The sequence below is a fragment of the Zingiber officinale genome, chromosome 8A (assembly GCF_018446385.1).
Source record: "Zingiber officinale cultivar Zhangliang chromosome 8A, Zo_v1.1, whole genome shotgun sequence".
Taxonomy (NCBI): Eukaryota; Viridiplantae; Streptophyta; class Magnoliopsida; order Zingiberales; family Zingiberaceae; genus Zingiber; species Zingiber officinale.
In genome coordinates this window covers 68,668,839-68,696,291 of record NC_056000.1, presented here as the reverse complement: position 1 = coordinate 68,696,291, position 27,453 = coordinate 68,668,839, and the positions used below count along the sequence as shown (strand labels likewise).

Here is a 27,453-nt window from a genome sequence, read left to right as displayed (position 1 = left end):
AGTGGCTGCTTGTAGGTAGTATTAACTAGAGGTCTTTTGAAGACTTAGTCAACATAGAAGACAACTCATCATACCCTCCTCCTCTGGGTCATGGTGACTTGGTCAACATTCTAACCACATCATTTCGATAGTTCTATCTTCTTAGCTTCCAGACAGGAACTTTAAGTATGTATAAGTTACATTTCAAATTTATTCAATAAGCGAATTAAGAAGGAAGGTCGTCTACCTTCAAAATTAATCATATCAAATTTAGATATTTAAATTATCAAAAAAAAAATATTGACAAAATATGTAAAGCAAATGAAATGATGACTTTTATAAATAGTATTATTTTATTAAGGATCTGAATTTTTAATAACTAATTTTCAATTAATTTGGTGAAACTCAAAATTAAATTATGTTAATATTCTTTTTTCTTTTTATATCGAAAATAATTTCAAAATTTAATAGTAATTTTCACAGATGCATCATCTATAGTTCAAAACTTAGCTGTGGTATATTATTAAAAAATTTTCTTATTAATCAATCAGGGATTTAGAGTTCAACGACGTATTATTAGAAATTTTTCTCATTAATCAATTAGGGATTTAGAGTTCGAAATTCAGTTATTTTTATAAGGAGTAGTTTACTGTAAGCTATTGGGATTTTCAAATGTTACCCTTGTATGTATTTATATATTATATTCCACACGCAATGTATAATTGCTAGTATAAATTAAAATTCTCATGATCATGAGTATAAATTATATAGTCTATTTAAGGAGGGATTTTAGGGACGCGGTGATGCAACAACTATTAAAATTTTAGGGGTAAAATGAAATTATTCAAAAAATGAAACGTACTATAAATGAAGCGTCACTATCTTCCTATTGTATAGAGTTCGTCACTTCGTGACGACGTGCTGAAGGTGATGGATTCACCTTTTGCCAACAGAGTTGACTTCACCTTTTGCCAACGTGAGTTGACAAGGAACCGTCGCCTGCGCATCGCTCGCACTCCCAATCCGTCGTGTTTCTTGATTGGCAGAAGAGATCGAGGCAAAAGGAAAAGGATAGTTGATCCAAGTTTTTCTTTGGCAGCCACTCCTGGAAGAGCTATTATGGTACAGAAGACGACTGCGACGAGGCGGAGCCCCAACTCCGAGACATCTTTCGGTGTTTGACTTCCCGCCCAAGCTTGTTCGGCGCCGCGGCGCGCAAGGTATTCGATCGATGGATTGGAGTCCCTTAGTCATCGTATGTTCGTCCTCTCGGTTGTTCCGGCTTTACTTTGATCAGTTTTCTCCCTTTCGTTCTGGGAAGAGTTCGGTTTGTATTGCACTTTGATTTGTGCGAGTTCTGTTCCTTTATCTTTGCGAGGTTTTGGTAAACCCCTTTGTGTTGAAGAGTCGAAAAATCCGATTTTGAGTTTGGCGCAAGGTTTAGTTCTGACTAATCGGTGGTTATTACTTCAGTGCGAGTTTTTATTCCTTGGTTTTGAGATGCTTTGTGGATAGGTCCCGTAGAACTGCCGTTTTCTTTTTTTTTCCCGGTTAAGCATACAAAGATGGTTTCTTGATAAACCTTTTCTCTGGAAGAGCAGAAAACTCCGTTTTTTTTTTGGAGTTTGTGGGAGTCCCGCATCTTACAAATGAGTGATTATTCTTTCTGCTGGCTTTGGTATTGCAAGAATTCGCATCCTTGATTGGATGACCAATGGACTAACCTTTAGCAGATATGCTTGGTGGTGGCTGAGCCCTTTTTGTGGGCATTTATCAACTTTTGCATCAATCTAAAAAAGGTCCCTTTATTTTGTTTGTTTTAAGGAAGGAGCATCTGTGATAAATAGGAAACTGAGAGAAGGGATTGGAGCACTAGGCTCTTTGGAGCCATGGGTTTCAAGCCGTTGGTCTGGTACTGCAGGCCAGAGAAGAACGGAGCATGGTCAATGGTGGTCGAGAATGCTTTTGGTGCCTACACTCCTTGTAGCATGGTGAGCTTGTTAGTTTGCATATCACATTTGGTCCTTTTTGCTGTCTGCTTCTACCGGATTTGGAGGACCAGGAATGACCTTTCTGTCCGGCGGTACTGTCTAAAGTCTCCATATTACAACTATTGGTTGGGGATACTTTCATTTTTCTGCGTATTAGAGCCATTATTTAGGATGGTAATGGGTTTGTCAATTACAAATTTGGATGGGCAAAAAGGCCTAGCTCCCTTCGAGGTATGCACATAAATTTCCTTTCCTTTTGCTTTTTGGTGTATTGTTTCAAATAATTTGTTCCTTTCCACGACTGCACAATCTATGTTTAGTTGCTGAAGTGTGTTCCTGGATTAGTGAGTGGATGCTTTCCAGCTGGTTGCTGTTCCATATCATCACCATCCTGTTTTCCCTATATGATCTAATTATTTCCATGCTCCTTTGTTACTTCTTCTACACCTGCTCAAGTTAGTTTTTGTTGCGCACATTGACTTTTAGTAGCAATTGTTACCCATAAAATTGCTTAATATCTGTCAATGTATTTCTATGGTGGAATTAATTGAATCATGCGGCATTAATTTCTTGTTAAACAGCTTCTACGTAAAATTTAATGTGGTAATCTTATTTTGAGCAAATAAATGGTGATATAACAAGATGCTGATCCTTATGATTTTTTTTTTTTTCCAAGAATCCTAATCTGCTCCATGTTTTGTTGTTACTAGGTAAATTTTTATCATCTTCAATATTTGGGAAAATGGAAATAAGGAGAGCTGGATCAGAGTGTTTATTTGATTTGTAGTCCTTCTCTCTCCTCTTAGTCACTAGATTTGCTATCTGACTATGATTGTTGATAACAATGTATTTTACGGATCAGTCTGTTTTAAACTTTTCTCCTGCAATTTGTTTTACCATTTTTTATTTTGGAGCATGAGAACTTAAAATTCAGTAGATAAGGATATTCCATTTGCATCTACTTTCAGGTTGTTTCACTGCTTATTGAGTCTGCTGCTTGGTGCTGTATGCTTCTGATGATAGGATTGGAGACAAAAATCTATATTTGTGAATTCCGGTGGTATATTCGTTTTGTAATGGTTTATGTTCTAGTGGGAGACATTTCCATCTACAACCTCGTGCTTTCAGTGAGAAACCACTATGACAAGTAAGTTGCTTGGATTTTTGTTGTAATTACTCTTCATCGGCTGCACCGGCATACTCCTTTTAGGTTTTTGCCATCATGCATCAAGTCACCAATTGCTAAAAATCACTTAGCATTTAAGCCATTGGGATGAAAATGACTTGGATTTTAATGCATAAAATTGGTATGTTGGTGTTGGTCGCAAATGCAAAGCTACCTTGCTTATATCCCACTAAAAAGTCATTAAGCAGAATGCAATGCACACATCTCATTGGTTCTACAATTTGTACTTTTTTCTGCTATATAGTAAATCTTTCCTTCTAAATCCAAATCACAATTCTTAGAATATCAATTCTGTGAAAATTTATAAACCCCTTTGTCTATGTGGAAAGGCTATTTTTGTTTTTTTTTGAAGGAGCAATTTAAGTACTGTGAATAGAATTCCCCCTTTTTTATGCTTTCAATATTAAGGGCATCACATAATGCATGTTGTCCTTAACCAAAACCATCCATAACCCTTTCTTCTGTTACATTTATTTTTAACATCAGATATTGAGTACACCTTGAAATTCCTCCTCCTTTCCATGTCTTAGTGACTAATGTTCATCATACCGCAATTTTTCTACACCTATAAAAAAGAACTAGTACCTGATTATCTTTTTCTTTTTTTTTTTCCTTCTGCAGATCAATTTTTGATATATATACCAGTGAGATTGCAGCCCAGGTTTGTAACTTTTCACTCACATATTTGACTGATAGCACTATATCATGGTCAATTAACATTTTTTTTTCAACTATTTAGGGTTAACTACATGAAATCTAATCTATCCAACTGCTAGGACATTAAAGAAAACAATTTATTTAGATGACCTTTAATGTATGATGATATCATGTCTTCAAAGGTTTTATTGTGCATTTGATGCCTACTTAGATGAATATTCCCCTGCTTCTTTCTTTCTGTCAAAGCATATAAGCTTATATGCTAAAGAAATTTTGTTTTCCACATGCAGTTCTTGTTTGGTATTCTTTTGCTGGTCTATATTCCCAGTTTAGATCCTTATCCTGGATACACTCCCATCAGATTTGAGGCATCTATTAGTGATATGGACTATGAACCACTTCCTGGAGGAGAGCAGATTTGCCCTGAAAGAAAAGTCAATATAGTTTCTAGTGAGTACAATGAAGGAATGGATTTTTTAGGGACAAAATAAGCATAAATTCGTTAATAACATCTGAGATTCTGATTTTTTTTCTTATTTCTCAGGAATATTCTTTTCATGGATGACTCCTCTGTTGCAGCAAGGCTTTAAGAGGCCCATTACTGAGAAAGATGTTTGGAAATTGGATTCTTGGGATCAGACAGAAACGTTGAACAACAGGTTTATTTCTCTGTTTTGTTGGCTGATGTATTCTCAAGATTCTAAATACATCTTTTAACTTGATTCAATTGCTTATTCATAGCTTCTTGCTCCATTTTGTTTCAGATTCCAGCAATGTTGGGCTGAAGAATCTAGGAAACCTAAACCTTGGTTGTTGAGAGCACTTCATCGAAGCCTTGGAGGAAGGTATATTCCGAACATGTTCTATTTTTTCTTTTCCTGTCCTGAAAACGTCATTATTATTTTCTTATTTAATATTGCAATTTCCTCTCAATTTTTGTGCAGATTTTGGTTTGGTGGCTTTTTCAAGGTATCATAGAAAGTAGTCTATGAAATTCAAGTTTTACCATTGTTTCTTTAATCAAATTTGTTGTCTACGCGTTAATAATTTTATGAGACGGAATTATGATCTTGTGAAGCTCTCCATCAAGTTTATGCTTTTAGTTTGTGGGTAGTCAAATCATTCTTAGTATATTTGAATATAGAGCTATTAAAGAAGTAGGGCAGCCAACATGTTTTCCTTTCAAACATTCTTGGTGACTTTAAAGTACCAGCACAATGGAACTGATTCATGTCTCTATTTTGTCTAGATGTATTTCTCAGTTACAAAGCACAAAATTGAACTATTTTTTGTTGGCAAATCTCATTGTTCTTCTTATGTGACTTCTTTTCCTGTTTGGCTCAGATTGGTAATGATGCTTCTCAATTTGTTGGTCCTTTAATATTAAACCGTCTTTTACTGGTACGTAATTTTCTTATACCAATCATGTCAATCATGTATGCAGAGTTCCTTTTTCCATATGCTGGTGACATTCTTATTCCTTTATACGTGCTTGCTTAGGGGTTTGTTTCTTTGTTGAATTTCAATTTTTGTATTTTCTTGGCATTGTTAAATTAATATAAGCAATTACATGTTTGCAGTCAATGCAACAAGAAGAACCAGCATGGAATGGCTACATTTATGCTTTCTCAATTTTTGCTGGAGTGGTATGTAATTTATTCTAAGTTTCTAACTTACATATGCTATAAATTTTGTTCAGCTTTTGGTTCTTGCTGAAATACATATTTCCAAATAACTAAAATGAGATAGAGATGTACAGGAGTTAATAAATTTGTCCGTTTGAAAATAAATACTCTTATTATTTTGCCTTTACCTTAGTTGTTGAGGTATTCTATCTAGCAAGTCTCATAGTGTGTGTTAGTGAGCAAGCACCTTGAAGTACTCATTTTGAGAGTGTGCTCAGTATATTCAACTCCTTGACATGGTACTCTAACCAAATCTACACCCTTAAGGATTGGGTGCTCAGCCCATTTAGCTTCTTGAGTCTATACATATAGTAGTTTTAATATAATAACTCTTGCCTTCTTTTGTCAATTAAATAATCTGGATTTAAGCTGCGACGTTGTAGTCTTTTACTCTGCATCGCAATACCAATGTTGCTCCTAGCGTTAGCTACTCTACCTCTGGGGGTAAATTACAATTGTTCGTACATAAACTTTTCTCTTTGGTTCAATTGGGGGCACAATTTTTTTGTGTTCTAAATTGTAATCACATGAGCTGACATTAATGTTATAATTGTTTATGTTTGTTAAATTAATTTAATGAGACATGATGAAGCATTGACTAAGACTTCCAGTCAACATTCTTTTTTTTTTTAAAACCTTCTTTATTTCCTTTTTCTTCCTCCCTACTATGCTTTCCTCTTCTCTACCATTGCCACTGGAGGGGCAGCCCAAGGCGATATTGCAGAGATACACTACCAGGGCTGGCAACCTTGTTGATGGGGGCTGTAACAAGAAAGAAGAAGAAAGAAGAGTGAGGGGGAGAGGAGAGGGAAAGAGAAAAAGGAGGGAAAAGAAGCTTTAACCCAAAAGTTAATAAAAAAAAATTGATTTAACATGTTTATTGAGCTCACATTTTTTTTGTTGGTTACGTACCCATGTCTGCATGACATCAAATTAATTGACGGATGAATCCATTTGTAAATATTTAGGTAAGTTCATAGTTCATACACAAGTCAATCATATTGGATTAATATTGTATCCATCCTATTTACTGACAAAAGATTTTAGACTTAAAGGATGCAGAAAATTTGATGGGACTAGCTGGTGGGATTATAATTTGACAAAAGGAAGTGGAACTATATGATAGCCCATCAGTTTGTAATTCCTTGAGTCTTGGTGTACGCTTCATCATATGAACATTTGAACATCCTGGCAGGTTCTGTGAAGTTGAAATGTTTAGGCAATTGCAAGTTAGGATTCTTACTATTTGTAATTTTGATGCAGGCTACACTAGGATTCTTACTATTTGTTATTATTACTTTTTTGGACAATATTTTGTTTGATAATTAAACCAATTGCTATACCTGCTGCAAAATTATACTTTTAGAAGTAGAATCCAACACCAGAGGTAAGTTACATTATAAATAAAGTGTGCATTGATGAGATCAAGTGTTTCTACCAGTTCTATAATCAATCTCAAATTTGAAGTTGGAGCTTTTATCATTGTAGAAATGGTCAATAGTGATGCAATTGCTTCAACAACTTACTATTTTCAGAGTGAAATAAGTGTGCATCAAACTATTTGAGGGGAAGAACTAGCAATTTTGCACGAGAAAAAACTGATTATGTATAATGGGAACTTAATAATATAGATGTGAATATACAGTCACTGGTGCAGGAATGAAAAAAAAAATGCTGCAACTGAGCTTATGTAAGTTCCTACAACTGCAAGCTGCAGTGCTACAAAATTGCACGTCTGTACCTCCTGCATGCTTTAATTTATGGTTTCACTCTCACATACCACTAGTAGTTTATCTTTGTGCCTTTTTCAGGAGTTCTTTTTGTCCTTTTGCCTTCATACCTCCTTTTTTTGGTTGCTATTTCGTACAGCTGAGAGAGATTATGTCATTTCCTTTCCCTACCTAAGGATTATATTAGGTAGCAAAAACTTTAGTAGCAGCTAAAAAATAAAGTTTTAGTGCTCTCGAACTCAGTTAACCAAAACCAACTGCATATTCATCATATTATTTTACCAAACCTCTGATTTTTGTACCTTTCCCTTTTTCTACTGACATCAAGTAGAAGATTATATTGGTAGCAGTTTTTTTACTTGTGAATTTTCTGTTGTTCAGGCACTGGGAGTATTAGTGGAAGCACAATACTTTCAGAATGTAATGCGAGTTGGTTTTAGATTGCGAGCTACTTTGGTATGCTACACATCTCTTTCCATTACCTAAGTTGCCTTAATTACAGTTTTATTCTTCGTGTAATACATTTCTCCATTTTATGCATGCCATCATCCTTGTACAGCTCTGTTTGCCCCAATTGCTTGGGGCAATCTATAGACGTCATATTCCTCCATTGAATTCTATACAAGGATGCATGGCTAGTTTAATAGTCTGTTGTCTGATTGCACAGTAGATGTACATACATGCATGAATCCATACATAGACACACATACCCTTAACCTATTTTCTTTTATTGGTTATATTTTCAAATCATATGATCATATTGTATGTTTTTTGGCAGATTGATTGCATGTTCTAGAACTATAAGAAAATTCTTGTGCATCAAGCGATTAATATATATTTAATACATATCTACAGTCAGATTTGTATAGATGTAACTTTGATATCCTTCATGAAACTTGGAAAGCTTTAGTGTTGTCCTTTGTCAATGCCTGTTTAAATTTCCTAGGTTCATGAATTGCCAGTATTTATTCCTTCTGCCTATGGCTTCTATTACAGCATGATCATCATCAAGCTGAGTTTGTCCCAACTATTTGGAATTGACTAGATGTCTTATATTTCCACTAGCCTCTATGCTATTTTAATTACATATTCAAATTAATTAGTCTCCCTCCACCCATTACACCTTGGGATCTAATCTCTATTAGATTCAACTCTTGTAACCATGGAAAACTATCTCAACCCATCCTTTCTCATTCTATAAACTACCGGAGCTATGCTCTTTTGCTGTCACACAATTTATATCCTTTCTAGGAACTCTACACATTCATATTAGTATTGCATCTTTGCTATATTAATTTTTTGTGTGCATGTTTCCTTCTAATAGCAATCACTTTGATTCATAGAGTATGATAGATTGAATCAACACACACACACACACACACATGCATAATTTATATCCTTTCTAGGAACTCTACACATACATATTAGTATTGCATCTCTGTTATTTTAATTTTTTGTGTGCATGTTTCCTTCTAATAGCAATCACTTTGATTCATAGAGTATGGTAGGTTGAATCAATGTCTTATCACTGTTTTTCTCAATTTTTAGCATAAGGGAGACACAAGAATTACACAAAACTCCATAAGCTCTTCTCGACTTGGACCACCATTCTTATTATATTATTGATATAAATCTAAGATTATCTGGGGTCGACCCAAACACGGGTCGATCGGCAGTATTCCAGGGCCAACCTAGACCAGAATTGATTGGCAGTATTCCAGGGCTGACCTCAGCCAGAGCCAACCGACTGACCGACCAAAGTTGACCAACCAGTCTTCTTGGCCGAGCAGAGCAGAGTCGACTGGTCTTGGCCGAGTAGAGTCAACTAGTCTACTTGGTAGAGCAGCCGACCCGCCAGTCTGCTTGGCCGAGCAGAGCCTAGTCGACTAGTTACCTAGTAGAGCAGAACTGAGCCGACCCATTAAAGGCCTGTTAGACCATTGGGCCCATCAACCCTTTTCTCATCTACTGACACCTCGACATGGGTAACATGACCCTCTGACATTTTTGTCTGGACATGACTCTTTAACACCTAGACATGGGTAACATGACCCTGTGACATCTTTTGTTTAGACATGACCCTCCTATAAAAAAGTCCCGCCCCCGCATGCCAAGGTATGAAAAAAGAAACTCCTTACTACATACACTTATTTGGTCATTTATTCTCTTGCACTATTCATCTTCTTCATTCTTGACATCACTAGAAACTGACTTGAGCGTCGAAGTAGAAGGCCGGGGCAGCCCGGTCTCCGTTCTAATTCCTCTTTCACTCTTTTACTCTCCGCAGACTCTTCTGGCGATGGAGACAACTCACCCCCTCCTCCGGGTTTCTATCTTGAAGTCTTCTCCTGGTCAACACCAGTAATCCCTCACCGGCCGTTTGTCTCTCACAGCTTCTAGACGAGATCAAATCTGATCATGTACTGAAATAGAAATTGGTTTTTAAGTTCTTGCTTTTGAGTATACCAACACTGGTTGAACAAAAGGTTGAGACTCAAGAAATTTTGTATTTCGATCAATATAGTAAATTGTTTTGGCACCATTTGCAGCAGTAGACATGACCTTCTCCTGTACTCTTATGAAGTGCAAGGGACATTGACGCCTTATCATAATCTAATATTGCCTTGACTCATGTTTTTGCTGACTATTTTTGAATTGGAATTGTTCAATTAGATTGGCAATATAATGCTTTAATTGCTATGATGTTTCTCACATGACCTTCAAAATTTTACAGACTGCTATAAATTTTATTTAGTTCGTTTGTTCTTGTTCTATGCTTACTTTGGTTCCATGGTTGCATGGAAGAAGTTATTTGATTGTTCTTTTGATTACAGGTTGCAGCTGTGTTTCGGAAATCACTAAGACTAACTCATGAGAGTCGCAGCAAAATTCAATCAGGAAAAATAACCAACTTGATGACAACTGATGCAGAAACACTTCAGGTTCTTGCTAAACCTACTTATATAAATGAGATGATGCTGAGGAATCAGTTCATCATAACTGCTAAAATTGCCAACAATTTTTCAGTAAGATGGAAAATTAGAAAATGTTCCTATTGCCTTATTTTTCACCCTGGGACCAAGTTCTGATTTTAAGAACATTTTTTTCTGTATTTTGTTTTGTATTATTTTGATGCTAGATACTAACTGCAGTTTATCTCTTTTAAATGTGTCTCATGAGTAAGGGTGCTAATTGTTGGTTGCTACTCGGAAAACCTAGAGGTTCCACTGTACAAAAATTTTGTACAAAGGTCTGAACCTTTTCCTAGCTACCATGTGTTCTTTTAAATTAAATTTTGGATCGCCTGCGGAACTTAACACGTTTGATCCAAAACTTAATCTATTTGTTCTTTTAGGTTTTGACTTGGGTCTCCTGCGGAACTTAACACGTTCGACCCAAATCACCTTAAGTTATTAATTCCATTAAATATTAATTTCCATAATTGGTTCCCAGTACTGACGTGGCGAGGCACACGACCTTCTTGGATATGGGAGCAACCACCACCGACTAGACAAAACCTTTTATAGAAAGCTAATATTTAATTTCCTAAAATAACTTTAGGTCAACCGAAAAGAACAATCAAATCACAAGGAAAAAAAACAAAGAAACACTATATCGAAAACAAATTCGAAACACTAGAATCGTATGCCTCTTGTATTTAGTATTATTTCCAAAAATAACTAGTATGATGCGGAAAGAAAAATTACTAGTTATACCTTTTAGAAAGACCTCTTGATCTTCTACCGTATTCCTCTTCTAACCTCGGACGTTGTGTGGGCAACGATCTTCCGAGATGAGAACCACCAAGCACCTTCTTCTTCCTTACAAGTTTCGGCCATCAAAACTTCTCCGAGGATGAAGAGGTTCGGCCACCACCACCATGCTCCAAGGGATGCTAGAAACAAAGCTTTCTTTCTCTCCTTCTTCTTCTCTAAACTTGATCCGGCCACCATATGAGTCTCCACAAGAAGGATGAGGTTCGGCCATCAAAGAGAAGAAAGGAGGAGAGGATGGCCGGCCACACCAAGGAAGAAAAAGAGAGAGGAAAAATAATAGAGTTGTTAGCCATGAAGGCACCTCTACCCTCTTTTTTATAATCCTTGGCCTTGACAAATAAGGAAATTTAAATAAAAATTTCCTTAATTCTTTTGCCATTGATAAGGAAAATTTATTTAATTAAAAATAATTTTTTTTCTCATCAACAATGTGGCCGGCCACTTTAAACCAAGCAAAGGAAATTTAATTCAATCAAGAATTAAAACTTTCCTAATTTGTTTCCGGAAATTTTATAAAAAATTTCTCTAATAATTTTCCCTTCATGATGGTCAATAAAAAGAAATTTTATAAATTAAAATCTTTCTTTTAAACATGTGGATAATTTCCAAAAAGAAAAGTTATCTCTAAAAATTAAAATCTCCTTTCAATCTACAAATAAGGAAAGATATTAAATCTTTTCTTAATCTTTTGTAGAAACTAATAAAAGAGAATTTTTAATTTTTAAACTTTCTTTTAAATCATGAATATAATTAAAAGGAAAGTTTTTACCAAAATTATAATCAACCTTTTAATCTACAAATAAGGAAAGAGATTTTAACTCTTCTCTTAATCTTTTGTAGAATCTTATAAAAGGAAGGATTTAAATTTTTAAACTCTCTTTTAAATTATATTATCCACATAAGAAAAATTTTAAAATTTAAAATTCCTTTTTATTTAATAGGGCCGGCCACATGAATTCACCCATGAACATACCCATGGCCGGCCCTAGCTTGGTCTCCAAGCTAGCTTGGCCGGCCCCTATAGGATGGGTAAGAAGGTGGGTATAGGTGGGTATAGTACTCTATAATTAAGAGGCTACGATAGGGACCGAGAGGAGGAATTGGTTTTGGTCTCCCGATAAAATTAAGCATCCCGTGCTCGCCCCGAACACACAACTTAATTTTATCAATAATAATTCATTCCACTAGAGAACTATTATTGAACTACCGCACCAATCCCAAATTACATTTTGGGCTCCTTCTTATCATGAGTGTGTTAGTCTCCCTGTGTTTAAGATAACAAATGTCCACTAATTAAGTAAGTTACTGACAACTCGCTTAATTAATATCTAGCTCCAAGAGTAGTACCACTCAACTTCATCGTCATGTCGGACTAAGTCTACCTGCAGGGTTTAACATGACAATCCTTATGAGCTCCTCTTGGGGACATTCTCAACCTAGATCACTAGGACACAGTTTCCTTCTATAATCAACAACACACACTATAAGTGATATCATTTCCCAACTTATCGGGCTTATTGATTTATCGAACTAAATCTCACCCATTGATAAATTAAAGAAATAAATATCAAATATATGTGCTTGTTATTATATTAGGATTAAGAGCACACGCTTCCATAATAACTGAGGTCTTTGTTCCTTTATTAAGTCAGTATAAAAAGGAACGACCTCAAATGGTCCTACTCAATACACTTTAAGTGTACTAGTGTAATTATATAGTTAAGATAAACTAATACCTAATTACACTACGACCTTCCAATGGTTTGTTCCTTTCCATCTTGGTCGTGAGCTACTGTTTATAATTTATAAGGTACTGATAACATGATCTTCTGTGTGTGACACCACACACCATGTTATCTACAATATAAATTAATTGAACAACTACATTTATCATAAATGTAGTCATTTGACCAATGTGATTCTTATTTATAGATAAATGTTTATACCAAAAGCTAGGCTTTTAGTATACACTCTAACAACACTGTGGTTGACTAGTTCAATTAATTAATTTACCTTCTTATGTTACTTAAGATGTGTGGCAAAACTGAACACATCTTTCCACTTTTTCTACAGCAAGTGTGCCAACAACTTCACAGTCTGTGGTCAGCTCCTTTTCGGATTATCATTTCAGTTACTCTTCTGTATCAGCAGCTGGGTGTTGCATCTCTTGTCGGTTTAGCAGTGCTGGTTCTTTTGTTTCCTATACAGGTACTTGACATTCTGGAAATCTTCATCTGTCAATTTATTCCTTGTGGATCGAATGAGAATAAAATCTCAATGCAAATCATGATGGAATTAGCTTGTTTACAAACAGAATTGTACTTCAAAATTTAATAGAAATTATGTGAAACTAGTGTGTGTTTTGTCAAGAAGCAAGCCACTTATGCTCAAAAACTTTAAATGTAGGTAGATATTTACCCTTTTTCCACCTTGAAATTATCTGATTTTGCACTCCAAGAATGGAGATCAATTTACCAACTTCTATAATTATATAGTTTACAAACTAGTTAAGTTTTTAAGTTTTGAAGTGATTGTTATATCTCTTAGTGATATACTGAACCTTTTAAAGTTTGTTGTAACTTATTAATAACTTAGGTTTTTTTTAAAGACGACTTGGTCATGTTATGAGTTTATAAAAGGGGTTTAGGATCCCTTGTACTAATATCTTCGAGTTTAATATTTTTTCTCTTATTATTCAAGCATTTTTTGTGCAGTGCGATTTGTTTGTGCTACATCAAGTGGTATTAGATTTGAACATAGTTCGGTGGAGATGCTAGCATTAAATGTTTCCTCTGCTTTGGTCAGAGTTTGCCTTGAAGGAACCTGCCTACTACTGCGAGAGTCCATGATCTTTGAAGAGGAGGATTCCCTCTTATACTCCCCAACAAACAACAATACTGACACCATCTGTGATCACATTAGTTACTGTATTATAATGCCGCCTCAATTAAGGAGCCTAAGACCATATTCAAGCCTCTGTTCATTAAAACTCTGGTTATTGGTTAGTCCTTTAATACCTATCCTGCTGTTATCAGTAGAGCCTGTTCAATCAAAACACTGTCAGGCAGGGCTACTTGAGTTAGTCCATTGAACAAGGTGCCTGTCACTTGATCCTGCATCACTTGGTGACTGGTACCTACTGGTTGGAGCTATTTGGCAGTCTGTTGCAATTATTTTACTATTCAATGGCATGCTTGAATATTTCACTTATTTTTATCCAACATTAGATTCCATGAGTAGTTTTAGTTGGAATGTTCTTGATCTTCACATATTCCAAGAATTTATTAAATGATACAATAAATGGTGCTGATCTTGCATTTTAATTCGAATGCAACTTACTACTTTTCATATACAGGTGTTGTTTATATGTAATTCTGTGTATGTAGTTTGTCATTGAAATTTATCTGCATTCTGCAGCATACCAATTTTTAAATTGATGGAAATTTGAGTTATTTGTCAACTGTTCCTTGGAAGGATGCATCAGCCTGTAGACTAATTTCTGAGAATGCTAGTGCTGCAACTCTTTTCAGGCTTACCAACAACTTGCTTGTATTTCCACCATGCTGATCTTTGTTGGTTTAATTTTAATCAGACGTTGGTGATCAGCAGAATGCGAAAACTTTCTAAGGAAGGTCTTTATCGTACAGACAACCGGGTTAGTCTCATGAATGAAATATTGGCTGCTATGGACACAGTGAAGTAAGATTTGGTTGGATAACTGTTTTATGGAATCTATTATTGTGGTAATCATTTCTTGATCATTTGGTGTCGCAGATGCTATGCATGGGAGCAGAGTTTCCAGTCAAAGGTCCAGATAATTCGCAATGATGAGCTGTCATGGTTCCGTAGTGCCCGGCTATTGGCAGCAGTAAGGCCAAAGCAAAATGTTTATTCCCTCGCTTGTGGCATGATGCTGAAGTTATAGCATTTCCTTTTAAGTTCCATATATTCTTATGGCTTACATATCTTTTTTGCAGTTCAATAGTTTCATTTTGAACAGCATTCCAGTCTTCGTCACAGTTGCCTCATTCGGGGCCTATTCTCTTCTTGGAGGTGATTTAACACCTGCGAAGGCATTTACATCACTTTCACTGTTTGCTGTGTTAAGGTTTCCTCTTTTCATGCTGCCAAATTTGATAACTCAGGTGCAGTACTCTGGCAGATTTTAAATCCATTTTATTTTGGTGAAGTTAAAAGATACTGAAAAATTTTCTTCTTAAATATATTCCCTAGAACTTGGTATGGGTATCCTGAAGGACATGGATCTAGGTGTTTGATACAATTTTTCTCACGTGATCAATAGGGATGTTAGTTTTGGAGCATCCAATGCCTGACATGGGTTGGAGCCCTCATAAAGAGGAATATTAGAAGCTTCTTACTTGAAATTTCAAAAAATTATATTGCTGATCTTTGGATTCTATATAGATGTTGGATATTCAAGTTTTTATTAGGCCTAGTCTTATCACCAGGTAGTGTTCCTGTTGGATGGCTTGTTAAGGGATGATTATAAAATTGATCTCTATACTGCCAATTGGTGGGCGTGAAGCATATAATCTTCTGTATCAATAACAAAATCACTGATGGGAACCTTTTTTTAAAGATACTACCAATGTTTGAGATGTCAGCATTTTTACTGATGCCTATTTTGGCCATTTTAAGTGTTTCTGTATCTCAGTGTTTAAAAATCACATTCATATCAGGAGTTTGATAGGCGCTAGTGCATGAATCATTCATTTTTTGGCTGCACATCATTTATATATATTTATCAGGAACAGGAATTGTGAATTATCAGTTAGGAGATGAGGACAAGAGGACCGCAAGACAATTACTCTGCATATCTTTAACAAAGAAATATCTTGCATTATTTGTCTGTACCTGGTCCATTTAAATTCAACTGCGAATTTGTCACTGTGATGTTTCCTTAACAAGAATCTGCAATCTAAGCAAGAATGAACTGCCTTGATTCTGAGTGTCGATTACATCCTTCAGCAATCATGCTTCATTGATCAAGTCCCGTAATTACTTTCAATTAACTCCTCAGTGTATATTTTCATTTATTAAGATAAAATTACTGAAATAGCTTAGTATTTACCAATAATATTACACATTACTATGCCTGAAAGCTATTTATTTTTGTCAGATTGTGAATTGCAATGTATCACTCAAACGTTTAGAGGACCTACTTCTAGCTGAAGAGAGGATTCTATTGCCAAATCCACCTATTGAAGCAGATCTGCCTGCCATCTCAATTAAGAATGGATACTTCTCATGGGATTCAAAGGTTCTCTTATTATCATTATGTCTTCATTAGTTAAGTTGGTATACGACATGAACTTTTCATAGAAGTTTAATAAATACTAGTTTTAGTGTGCTAAGTTTTTAGTAAGATTTACCAACCAAGAACATAAAAACTGAAATATTTATTAATTTCTATGTTTTGTTTCTTTCGCAATTAATTACCAACTCGGCCCTTTTGTCCCGATTTTTGGCATTGACTACTCTATTAGTTTTTGAGGAATGTCCTAAGGATTGCCTTATGATTTTACTATTTATTTGATAAATATAGATGCACTATTGGGGTGCACATTCTCTATGTGTATGATTGGATTTTAAACTCACGTATTGAATGTCCGCAATACGATTCATAGTATGAGAGAACTTGTGATTGGATCACAACTTGTGAGTATCTCTACATGACATCAACTACTCTGCTAAAACATTTGTATATAGAAAAAAAAGTAATCCGAAATGAAGAATGAAATATAAAATAGAAAGGGGGCATGTGTTTATTGTGAGCATTATCTATTCATTTTGTTAATTTACGATTTTTGTAAAGCATATGTTCTAGTTCATTATAACTGTCATACTATCTTTGTCATTTCATATGATAGATACTTGGTCCATTGAATGTGACTATACTGATGTATTGATTGATGTGCTCTTATTGTGAAGACGAACAGATATTGTGTATAACTATGTAGTCATATGATTACATATTTGGTGTATAACTTATAAGATTTATGTTTGTTAGGAAAGCAATATATAACCAGGTGATTTCATTTGTCATAACTTTGATATTTTGCACATATAGTCAGTGCACTATCCATGCAATGGCCATGTTAACAACTCAAACTCTTGAGTAGCCCCCTTCCACTCAACTCTCTTGCCCTGAAACTGTTTACCCGTTTTTGTACTTTACTTTATTCTCTTAGTCAATTCTGTTTGACATAATGATGTATTCATCCTGGAATCAAGCCAAGTCATATGGATCAGCCCATATATTCTCAGTTCAAGACACTTCAGATAGTGTTTGGATGTATTTTGAAATGACAATAGATTCATCTGACTGCAATCAATTTCCGTTCTTTCATATATTGCTTGATTTGTCTTAAAGTTCTATATTCAAAATTTTTTGAATCTCCCAACTATACTAACAAATGATTACACAGGCAGAAACTCCAACACTATCAAATGTCAATTTGGATATACCTGTCGGTAGTCTCATTGCAATAGTTGGAAGTACTGGGGAAGGAAAAACATCTTTGATATCAGCCATGCTTGGGGAACTACCACCAGTAGCTGGATCCAATACCTCAGTGACCATTAGAGGAACTGTTGCATATGTTCCTCAAATTTCGTGGATATTCAATGCTACTGTGAGTCCACCATCTTTACTATCAAATTGCATAGTTGTTGATCTAGATTTTCTTTTTCAACACAGGTACGTGACAACATATTGTTTGGATGTCCTTTCCGACAATCATCTTATGAGAAGGCAATTGAAGTTACTGCTTTACAACATGACCTTGATTTGCTCCCAGTAAGTGCATGCATCATAGAATAAATCTTTAAGCTGTACGATTTATATGGTTTTTCTCCTCTTTCCTCTTTATGCACTTTAAAAAACACTCAAATGGTGTGTTTCAAATATTCAGGATGTACACTGAAAAAATCTGCTCAATACTCCGAACACATGTACGCTTTTATGCATGCAGGAGAGTTTATGAGTGTGGATCATCAAAAGTTGTCTAATCTCTTGAAATATAGATGAAAATAAACTATCTAATCTTAAAAAAAAGCTAATCCTGCCTTCATTTTACCTCTTCTTCTCTTCCTTTTTTTGGATAGGAAAAGTGTATATTAATGAAAAGTCTAGTTAGTTAAGTATTGGCTTAGAATTCCTGAATTTAATGGACTTTTATATTCTAGTTTGTATGGTAAAGGCAATCTATGTGCAAATTGATTACAAATTCTAGATCCTGTTGTTGATGAGGAATATATTCCTTCACAAAATTCCTTGCAATTTTTTTTCCAGGGTGGTGATCTTACAGAGATTGGTGAAAGGGGAGTCAATATAAGTGGTCGACAAAAGCAAAGAGTTTCCATGGCCAGAGCAGTATATTCTGACTCAGATGTGTATATATTTGATGATCCTCTGAGTGCATTAGATGCTGATGTTGGTCGACAGGTATCCTATCCAAACCATCATCAATTAGATTATCCTATCATTGTATTTGGCGGTTTAGATATCAGATGTCTTTCTTATTTAACTTCTGGAAATTCCAATCTCCTGTGTAGTTCAGACAAACATGAATAACAGGATCTTTGTTTTTGCCTAATGCACCTAAATTGTTATAAGATAAAGCCTACTTAAATGGAAATGGCTACCCTTTGCATTTTGCTATGAATGCCGTTCTTTTATCTAGGTATGCACTGTAAATTCTAGTTCGTTTTTTATTTTCAATGTCTTCATTATGTTCTTAGTCTGTAGAAAGTATGAGATCTTTATTCAATTATTAGTCTCTCTTCATTGCATTCTGATTTATGATCTTCTTTCCAGGTTTTTGATAAATGCATCAAAGACCAACTTAGAGATAAAACTCGTGTCCTGGTAACTAACCAGTTACATTTTCTTCCGAGTGTGGACAAGATTATCCTGGTTGATGAAGGATTGGTGAAAGAGGAGGGTACCTTTGATGAACTCTGTGCCAATGGAACCCTCTTTCAAAAGCTGATGGAGAATGCTGGGAAAATGGAGGAACACATAGAAGAGAAACACGGAGAAAATGCTGAAGCATCTGAAAAGCCTTCTGAAAATGGACAGTTGACACTTAATCCTTTGTTGAAGAGTGAAGAGAAAACAAGTAAAGGGAGAGAAGGGAAGTCAGTTCTCATTAAACAAGAGGAACGTGAAACAGGTGTTGTTAGTTTGAAGGTTCTTGCAAGGTAAATGTAAAATGATTTTAAATTGATTGCAATGGGTTTTCTTAGCACTTTATTCCTATTCTCATGTGGTGAGCAAGTTGCCTTTGCTGTTACGTTTGACTAAAATATTTTTTTTACATCTAGTTGTTTTTTATATAAAATTTTCTGTGAATGTTTCTATATTAACTTGAATCCATCTCTCAATATCTATATATCCATTCAAGTTAATCTTGCTGACCGTTTTCTGCAATTGAACCCTTTTCTCTTTCTTTCTCCTTTTAACCTTTTTATATAATTGCAAATTATTTTGTTGTTCATATCCTCTGATGGAATACTTGTTTACCGTGGCTTTTGTGTGGGAATTTCTTCACATTTTCTGAATTTCTAAAGAATTTGCCGTCTCCATAGCAATGGATATATATATATATATATACCAGGTCAAACACTTCTTGCTTTTACCTCAGCAGTGGCACAAGGTCAATGTTTTACTAATCTGTTCAATTTTGTCTATTTTCAGGTATACGAATGCTTTAGGTGGATTGTGGGTTGTCATGATTCTGTTCTCTTGCAATGCCTTGATTGAAGTTCTCCGAGTTTCAAGTAGCACGTGGTTAAGTGTCTGGACAGATCAGAGCTCCCCAAAGGACCATGGACCTGGATTCTATAACCTGATTTATGCTCTTCTTTGTTTTGGTCAGGTACTTCTACCTCTGAAGGATGATTCTTTTGTGCACTGTGTCGACAACTGTTAGCAGTTCTAAGTTGGCTCAAAGTTCGCTTAATAGTTATATTTTTAAGCTTAACTTTTCTCATTCTATTGAAAACTTAGGTACTTGTGACTCTGTCAAACTTATATTGGCTCATTATGTCAAGTCTTTATGCCGCCAAGAGACTGCATGATGCTATGCTTCATTCCATATTAAGAGCTCCTATGGTATTTTTTCACACCAATCCACTTGGGCGCATAATTAATAGGTTTGCAAAAGATCTTGGTGATATTGATCGCAATGTTGCAGTCTTTGCTAATGTGTTCTTAGGACCAGCCTCACAGCTTCTCTCGACTTTTGTTTTAATTGGCATCGTGAGCACTACATCTTTGTGGGCAATATTGCCGCTTCTGATTTTATTCTATGCTGCCTATTTGTATTATCAGGTACAAAATTTCTAACCAAGTTTAACATATTTTCAATTCTCCTCCTGCAAAAACATGTTGCATTTGTTAGCAGATACTCGATGACTTCTAGCAATCCCATAGCATTTATCGTACATTTCTTCCTTAATGACTGCCCACGGTCTATCTATCAATCATCAGATGCACATGACCTTAACTACCGGTGTTAGAGTAAAATAGACCTAAACATAATATGCCTCTATTTAGAAGTGTGATAAACTACAAATGCCTAGGAGAACCAACTCAATAATCAATCTAGAAACTGGAGACTATTTAAAAATAGTTAGCCCAATGCAAAGTAGGCATACAACATCAATTTGAAAAGATATGTCATCAGTGCATGATTGATATGTCTAACAAAGGAAACCGACAGTCAATGCAACAACATATACTACAATTGCTTATTATGTAACTACTAGCATCCATGTGAGTAAACACTAGAACAGACGAAAGACCACTATATGATCAAATATGTGGGTGTTACTCCTTGCACTTCCCAATCTATGACAAGAGCATGAGGTTGCATGTCGGCTTGGACACAAGTATGGTCATCAATTAGCCAAGCATGTTGCATCAACACTTCGCATAAGCCAATCTGTGGACAAGGTTGATGAAATAGGTACAAACAATGCATTATTTCAGGTCACCAACATGCTGCATTATTACGGGATTGTATTATCTACATGAGTGAGGTATTATTTGCAATAAAACCATCATAGGTGTGTATCACTTCCTATTTATATCGAGTCCGTACTAAGTATCACATGATCCCATACCATATAGATATCCATGCATATCAGAACATCTGACTCATACTGATCAGCATGCAATCATATAGTTCAGACACTAACATAAATGTTGGTTAATTATATAAGCATGATACTGTGCCTTGATAACTGCATAGTACTATCGCATGTAAGTTTGTATTTATAACTAGATGTGATATTATATGGTACAATTGTATTATGCAAGAACAATATAAATGCATGATATTACTATGTAATTGCATGGGCATATATGTCAAAATTCCCTGTCTATGCAAATCATTGAAAATCAGTAGCAGTGGTTTAAACTAGTGGAACAAGCCAAGTAGACAAAATGATAAAGTAAATCAGCACTCTCATTTAGATCTAATATGTGAATTTTACACGCACAAACAAAAAGAAAAGAAAAGAAAAGGTTACAATGATCAAGCAAAATCCAACTTAGCTCTATACACCAACATCTTAACTCAGCTGACAGGTGTTTCAACAAACACAACGTAACTTTATGTTTGTCACTTGCATCAGATTTCTGTCTTTCTATCTTGCATTATATCTTCCAGATACAATGAAACATGCACCATTTTCACAGGTAATGTTCTCTCCATATCACTGTAGTCGTTGATGTTAGGACCAAAAGAATTCAAATATCTCTATAATAGTATGATATTCTCCACTTTGAGCTTAAGCCCTCATAATTTTATTTTTGGGCTATATATAAAAGGCCCATAATCATTTCCATGTATTTCAATGTGGGACTTTGTTTGCAACCATTTCTATTCGCTTGATGTCATCTGATCCTTGACCCATCAGGACTTTCCTGCCCCTCGGTCCAACCGACCTACTAGGACTTCCTTGCCTAGCCATAACTAGGACTTCTATGCCTAGTGTCGTCTTGATCTAGACATGGGAGTCCGCACTTCGTTCGTTAGAGGTCAATGTTTCACCCACATAGCTCGATTGGACCATGACTCTTGTGCATAGTCGACGATTAGTCCGTTTGGCAGTCCGAAATTTGATATCAATTGTTATGACCAAAAGAATTCAGATATCTCCACAATGGTATGATATTGTCTACTTTGAGCCTAAGCTCTCATGGTTTAATTTTTAGGCTCTACCCAAAAGGCCTTATACCAATGGAGATATCTTACCCTTATAAGTCCATGATCCTTTCTATGTGTTTTCAATATGAGACTGTATTTGCAACCATTACAACCCAACAGTTGATACCTTCACCGTGTTTTTGATTGAACTATGATGTGGTTCTGCTTGACTTCTCTGCTTATTTGATTTTATTCAGCGCAACATTTGTGAAAATTTGTTGTGACGGGACAAATGAAGATCCTAATCATGCCTGCCCTTTGGGGTTCGTACTTTGCAGAAATAGGCTTTAACATTTAGCATTGTCCCCATTCGCTCTCCAACCTACCCAATTAGCCATGTCATGCATAGTCATGTTAAATACCATAAAATCAGTCATTAATTTGTCACCATTTTTTTGTCATCCATTGCCATTTTGTCTATCTGTATCTATGCTTGCTTGAATGGCTATAGACAATCTATGGCATCCACACATGTTGATGGATCATCATTATTTGTTTTAAAGATTGGAACATTTATTATTCATGCAAAAAATCCATACCCCTTACCTTAGAGGTCAAGAACATAGTTTCAACCAATCTAGTAATCCAAAATGTATGATAAATGGATTTTGGCAAGTTGTTTGGAGTTCCAGTTTTGATTATAGTTCTCAGTCAGTGTTGGTAGCACTAATCTCATTCTAATTTTTTTCTTAAAAAAATTATTCTCTAGAGTACAGCACGTGAAGTAAAGCGTCTTGATTCCATCACCAGATCTCCAGTTTATGCACAATTTGCTGAAGCATTGAATGGTTTGTCAACCATCAGGGCCTACAAAGCATATGATAGAATGGCCAACATCAATGGTAAATCAATGGACAATAATGTGAGATTCACACTGGTTAACATCAGTGCTAATCGGTGGCTTAGCATTCGGTTGGAGACAATGGGAGGTATTATGATATGGCTCACAGCAACTTTTGCTGTTGTGCAAAACCAACATGCAGAACATCATAAAGCATTTGCATCCTCAATGGGTCTACTTCTTACTTATGCTTTGAACATTACCAACCTATTGACAGCAGTTCTAAGACATGCAAGTCTCGCTGAAAATAGTTTAAATGCAGTTGAGCGAGTTGGAACATATATAGATTTGCCTTCTGAAGCTCCTGTAATTGAAAGCAGTAGACCTCCTCCAGCTTGGCCTTCTGCTGGTACTATCAGATTTCAAGATGTTGTACTTCGTTATAGGCCAGAGCTTCCCCCTGTTCTTCATGGCATATCCTTTAAAATTAAAGGAAGTGAAAAAATTGGAATTGCTGGTAGGACTGGGGCTGGAAAATCTAGCATGCTTAATGCTTTGTTTCGTATAGTGGAACTTGAACGAGGACAAATATTTATTGATGATTATGATGTTTCTAAATTTGGTCTATGGGATTTGCGTAAAGTCCTTGGCATAATACCACAGTCACCGGTTCTTTTTTCAGGTACATTTCTTCTTCATGTTTATGTCTCCTTGAAATAAAACTAGATTTCCTTTCTTCCTATGCAAGTTTTTGTTATTCTTAGGAGTAACAAAAAATTATCCAGGAACTGTACGGTTTAATCTCGATCCCTTCAATGAGCACAATGATGCAGTCCTCTGGGAAGCTTTAGAGAGAGCTAATCTAAAAGATGTCATCCAAAGGAATCAACTGGGACTTGATGCAGGGGTATAGTTCACCTTATTCTTACCATTGCCTTGACATGCATTGACGTCGCTGTGTTTCAGTTTTTTCTCTGCAATACTTCGAACGGAACCCAACAATTCTTTTATTTTTACATTTATTGCTGAATGCTCAACCCACATGTCGTTGCCGATTAGGTCTCAGAAGCTGGGGAGAATTTCAGCGTGGGACAAAGACAACTTCTGAGTCTTGCACGAGCATTGTTAAGGAGATCAAAGATTCTTGTCCTTGATGAAGCTACAGCAGCAGTGGATGTTAGGACTGATGCTCTTATCCAGAAAACAATAAGGGAAGAATTCAAATCATGCACAATGCTTATTATAGCTCATAGACTGAATACCATCATTGACTGCGATCGGCTTCTTCTTCTTAGTGCTGGCAAGGTTTTTTCCTTTCACTTCAATTACCATTCAACTCAATGAATGATAATCTACTTGCAATTTTTTTCCCCTATTATTGACAGATAATGATGTTATATATCCATCTTTTGTTTTGCTGAAGTCCTATGTTTTATTGTTGAGTTCTATTAATGTAAGGAAATACATCTATGATTTTTGTTTATGATGACTTTCCCTAATTAGAGAAGTTTAATAACTTTGATTTAAGAATCTGCACTGAAGGTGACTAAGTAACCTTAGCAAAATTGAAAGAAATTTACATGACTAACATATTTGTCGATGAGGCGGCAATATTCATGCTGACCCACACTGTTGGGACATGCAATCTTGAGAAGCTGCTATTTATTGGATTAGTAGTTTTTGTTTCATATTTTCAGTTGCATGAAGACATTAGTGGTCATCAGCAGCAGCAACAACAACAATCAAGTTATATGCATCCTCCTACTCCATTGAACTCGATCTCTTACTATATCCTCATCTATATTTAAATTATTTTATTTTATTTTATCGTTGCTAACAAAGTCTTCTTTGGTCTCCATTTACCTCTATTAATGTGTGTATTTGTCATGGTATCATATCACCTAAGCTAAAACATTAGTCAACAAAGATTGAATTATTATCAGCATAAAGCTTTTTGTCATGAAGTGCCCTATTTTCTAACTCTTATGTTGTGCATTTTGCTTAAGATAGTCATGCTTTCATTCATATGTTGTAGCCATGGTTTAAAGTGTCGTGCCGAGACAATCGAAAAGGGCGAAACATCTCGTTTCACTCGGCGACCGGCACGACCTGGCACTATACCCGCGACAGCTGCAACGTGTTGCGCGACCCTGTGGCCGTAGCGGAGGGGTCGCTCGACCCCGCAATAGCAACGGAGGGGTTGCATAACCCTTCTGTTGCTTTCCCGAAGGCGTCACACGACCTTGCGGCCACTACAGAGGGGCCACACGACCACAACAGTCGTGCCGAAGGAGTCACGCGATCCCCACGACCATGGCTAAGGGGTCGCGTAACCCCATAACAGCGCCGAAGTCGTGCGAGCTCGCGAGTGGTGTCGGATTTCGGATATTTTTTAATTAAACTTAGGTTAATTATTTTAATCAACTCCTAACTATGATGGAGATAATCTGAGGCTTTATTAAACCCTAATAAAATTATCTAATTAATTTTATATTTCATTTATTTTAATTTAAAATTTATAGTAAATTATTTATTTATCTATTTTCATATCTTTTCCTTTTTTAAAGATTATTTTTCATATTGTTTATTTTTTAAATATTTATGTTAAATATTTTATTTTTTAATTAATATATTTTATATTTAAAAAATACTGAAACTCTATCAGCACGACACGATACGGTACCGAAAACCGTATCGTTTCGATTCAGGATCGAAATCTCGGCGCGAGTCGAAATTTTAAACCTTGGTTGTAGCTCAGTTTTCTTGTATCCATACCAACTTTAGGCTATGTGGCTAATGACACAACAATAACTCATCTTCCACTCGGACGAGGGAACTCATTCGTTAATTTGTTAGACTCAACTACCGAACCAAACTACACCCCCATGTTTTAGCAGTTTTCTCACCTAAGCTTATAAATCACCTCCATTATACCACAATAGTTCATATGAGACTGAATTTGAATGCTAATCTTCTTCACTTAAAGCTTAACATCTCTATTGAGGCACAAAGTTCGACTAAATCATCCCAAATTGAGAATGTGTAGGTCTAGTAATGCCTCCTCCATCACATAGCCAATCCTTTCCAAACACCTTATTAAATACCAATTGACAAAATCCACTCTCATTCACTATTTATATTAAGCCACTAATTCAAAGCACTTGAACTAGTATTTTACTCATCTAAGATTTTAGAAGCCTACACTGGCCCAAAACTCTATAAGGAACTAAGTTGTCAATAATAATTATTTGGATCTCATAATCCAGTCAAGTCGCTAGTTTATCTCCCTCTTCGTATGGTTAAGGCTTACTTATCGTTATTATTTCTCTAAGCTTTTGTTAATTCTATGATCTGGTATGCCCTGCAGGTACTGGAGTTTGACACCCCCGAGAATCTTTTATTAGATGACCGAAGCGCTTTCTCCAAGATGCTTCAAAGCACAGGATCGGCCAATGCTCAATACCTCCGGGTACTCATTCTCTTGTGCGCTGTCTCTTTTTTCTTGATTTTGTTGCTGTAATATCCAGTGCCATTTTTCAGTTTTATGGTTCATCCAACATGCAAACTATTACGGTTTCGAGCCTTTAAGTTGACAGAACAATATTAGATTACAAGAAATGTCTTATGCTACTATGCTTTTTTTTCGATAGTATTTTTTTTCATGGATTCAGATGGAAATACAAAATGCTATTTGATTGAAGAAACTGCTTAGTAATGTCTTATGCTACTTATTCCATGGATGTTGTTTGTTGCCTATTTAGTCGACTTTTGAATCAGAGTTTATGGCTTTAATCTACAGAGTTTGGTGTTTGGGACAATCGATCCCGAAGAGAGGATATCGAGAGACTATGCATTCCAAGATGGATCGCTTGATTGGGATCAAATAGAGACGTAAGTCAGTCACAAATTTCCTCTTCGAAGATTCACACTGAGCATGGCACTTCCAGTTTTGGCAATCCAAAGAGAGATACATACGATTCAGCAATCTCGATCGATACATACTACTATTAGAATGTTTTATGTTGTGATTTCATCCTATCTAATGGGATAAAACTTGGTTGTTATCCTATGTTATGATTTTCACATTAAGAAGTATTTGAAGTGTAGAGATGATTTAAAGGAGAGTTTCACAAGTAAGCAAAGAAAGAACATGAAAGTCTTAGCGAGAACGGAACCAATTCGGTTGGATTAGTCAATGAGTTCTCTTAGTACACTTGATGAAGTTTGCCTACTTTGGTTGTTTGATTCAACACTCATTTGTTGTGGCAAATCAAACCCTAAATTTGGTTTTGATGAGTTTTTTTATGCTCGGAATTGAATTGATTTTATCGAGTCAACTAAGTTTGCTCGATCGGATTTGTTTCACCGACCCAAATTGGATTAGTCATTTGATTCGATATTAGGTATATTTAAATAATAATAAAAAGA

General features: G+C 35.7%; 1 protein-coding gene across 2 annotated transcripts; it reads left to right on the top strand.

Annotated features, from left to right (window-relative positions):
- The first annotated feature begins 892 nt into the window (after window positions 1-892).
- On the top strand, window positions 893-27,275 carry LOC122009390 (ABC transporter C family member 2-like). Of its 2 annotated transcripts, none has more exons than XM_042565520.1 (28): window positions 893-1,199; window positions 1,804-1,970; window positions 2,939-3,117; window positions 3,778-3,817; window positions 4,104-4,263; window positions 4,358-4,472; window positions 4,578-4,658; window positions 4,758-4,782; window positions 5,158-5,214; window positions 5,394-5,459; window positions 7,610-7,684; window positions 10,063-10,170; window positions 13,078-13,212; window positions 14,597-14,703; window positions 14,779-14,872; window positions 14,982-15,149; window positions 16,145-16,285; window positions 17,454-17,660; window positions 17,726-17,824; window positions 18,320-18,472; window positions 18,845-19,230; window positions 19,727-19,907; window positions 20,039-20,362; window positions 22,954-23,707; window positions 23,811-23,932; window positions 24,085-24,330; window positions 26,393-26,494; window positions 26,825-27,275. In XM_042565520.1, the coding sequence occupies exons 2-28, from the start codon at window positions 1,869-1,871 to the stop codon at window positions 26,918-26,920; spliced, it is 4,323 nt and encodes a 1,440-aa protein (XP_042421454.1). In that variant the 5' UTR covers window positions 893-1,199; window positions 1,804-1,868; the 3' UTR covers window positions 26,921-27,275. The 2 variants fall into 2 exon arrangements, with proteins under 2 accessions (XP_042421454.1, XP_042421453.1); XM_042565519.1 differs by having other exon boundaries at window positions 1,804-2,201.
- The last annotated feature ends 178 nt before the right edge of the window (window positions 27,276-27,453 follow it).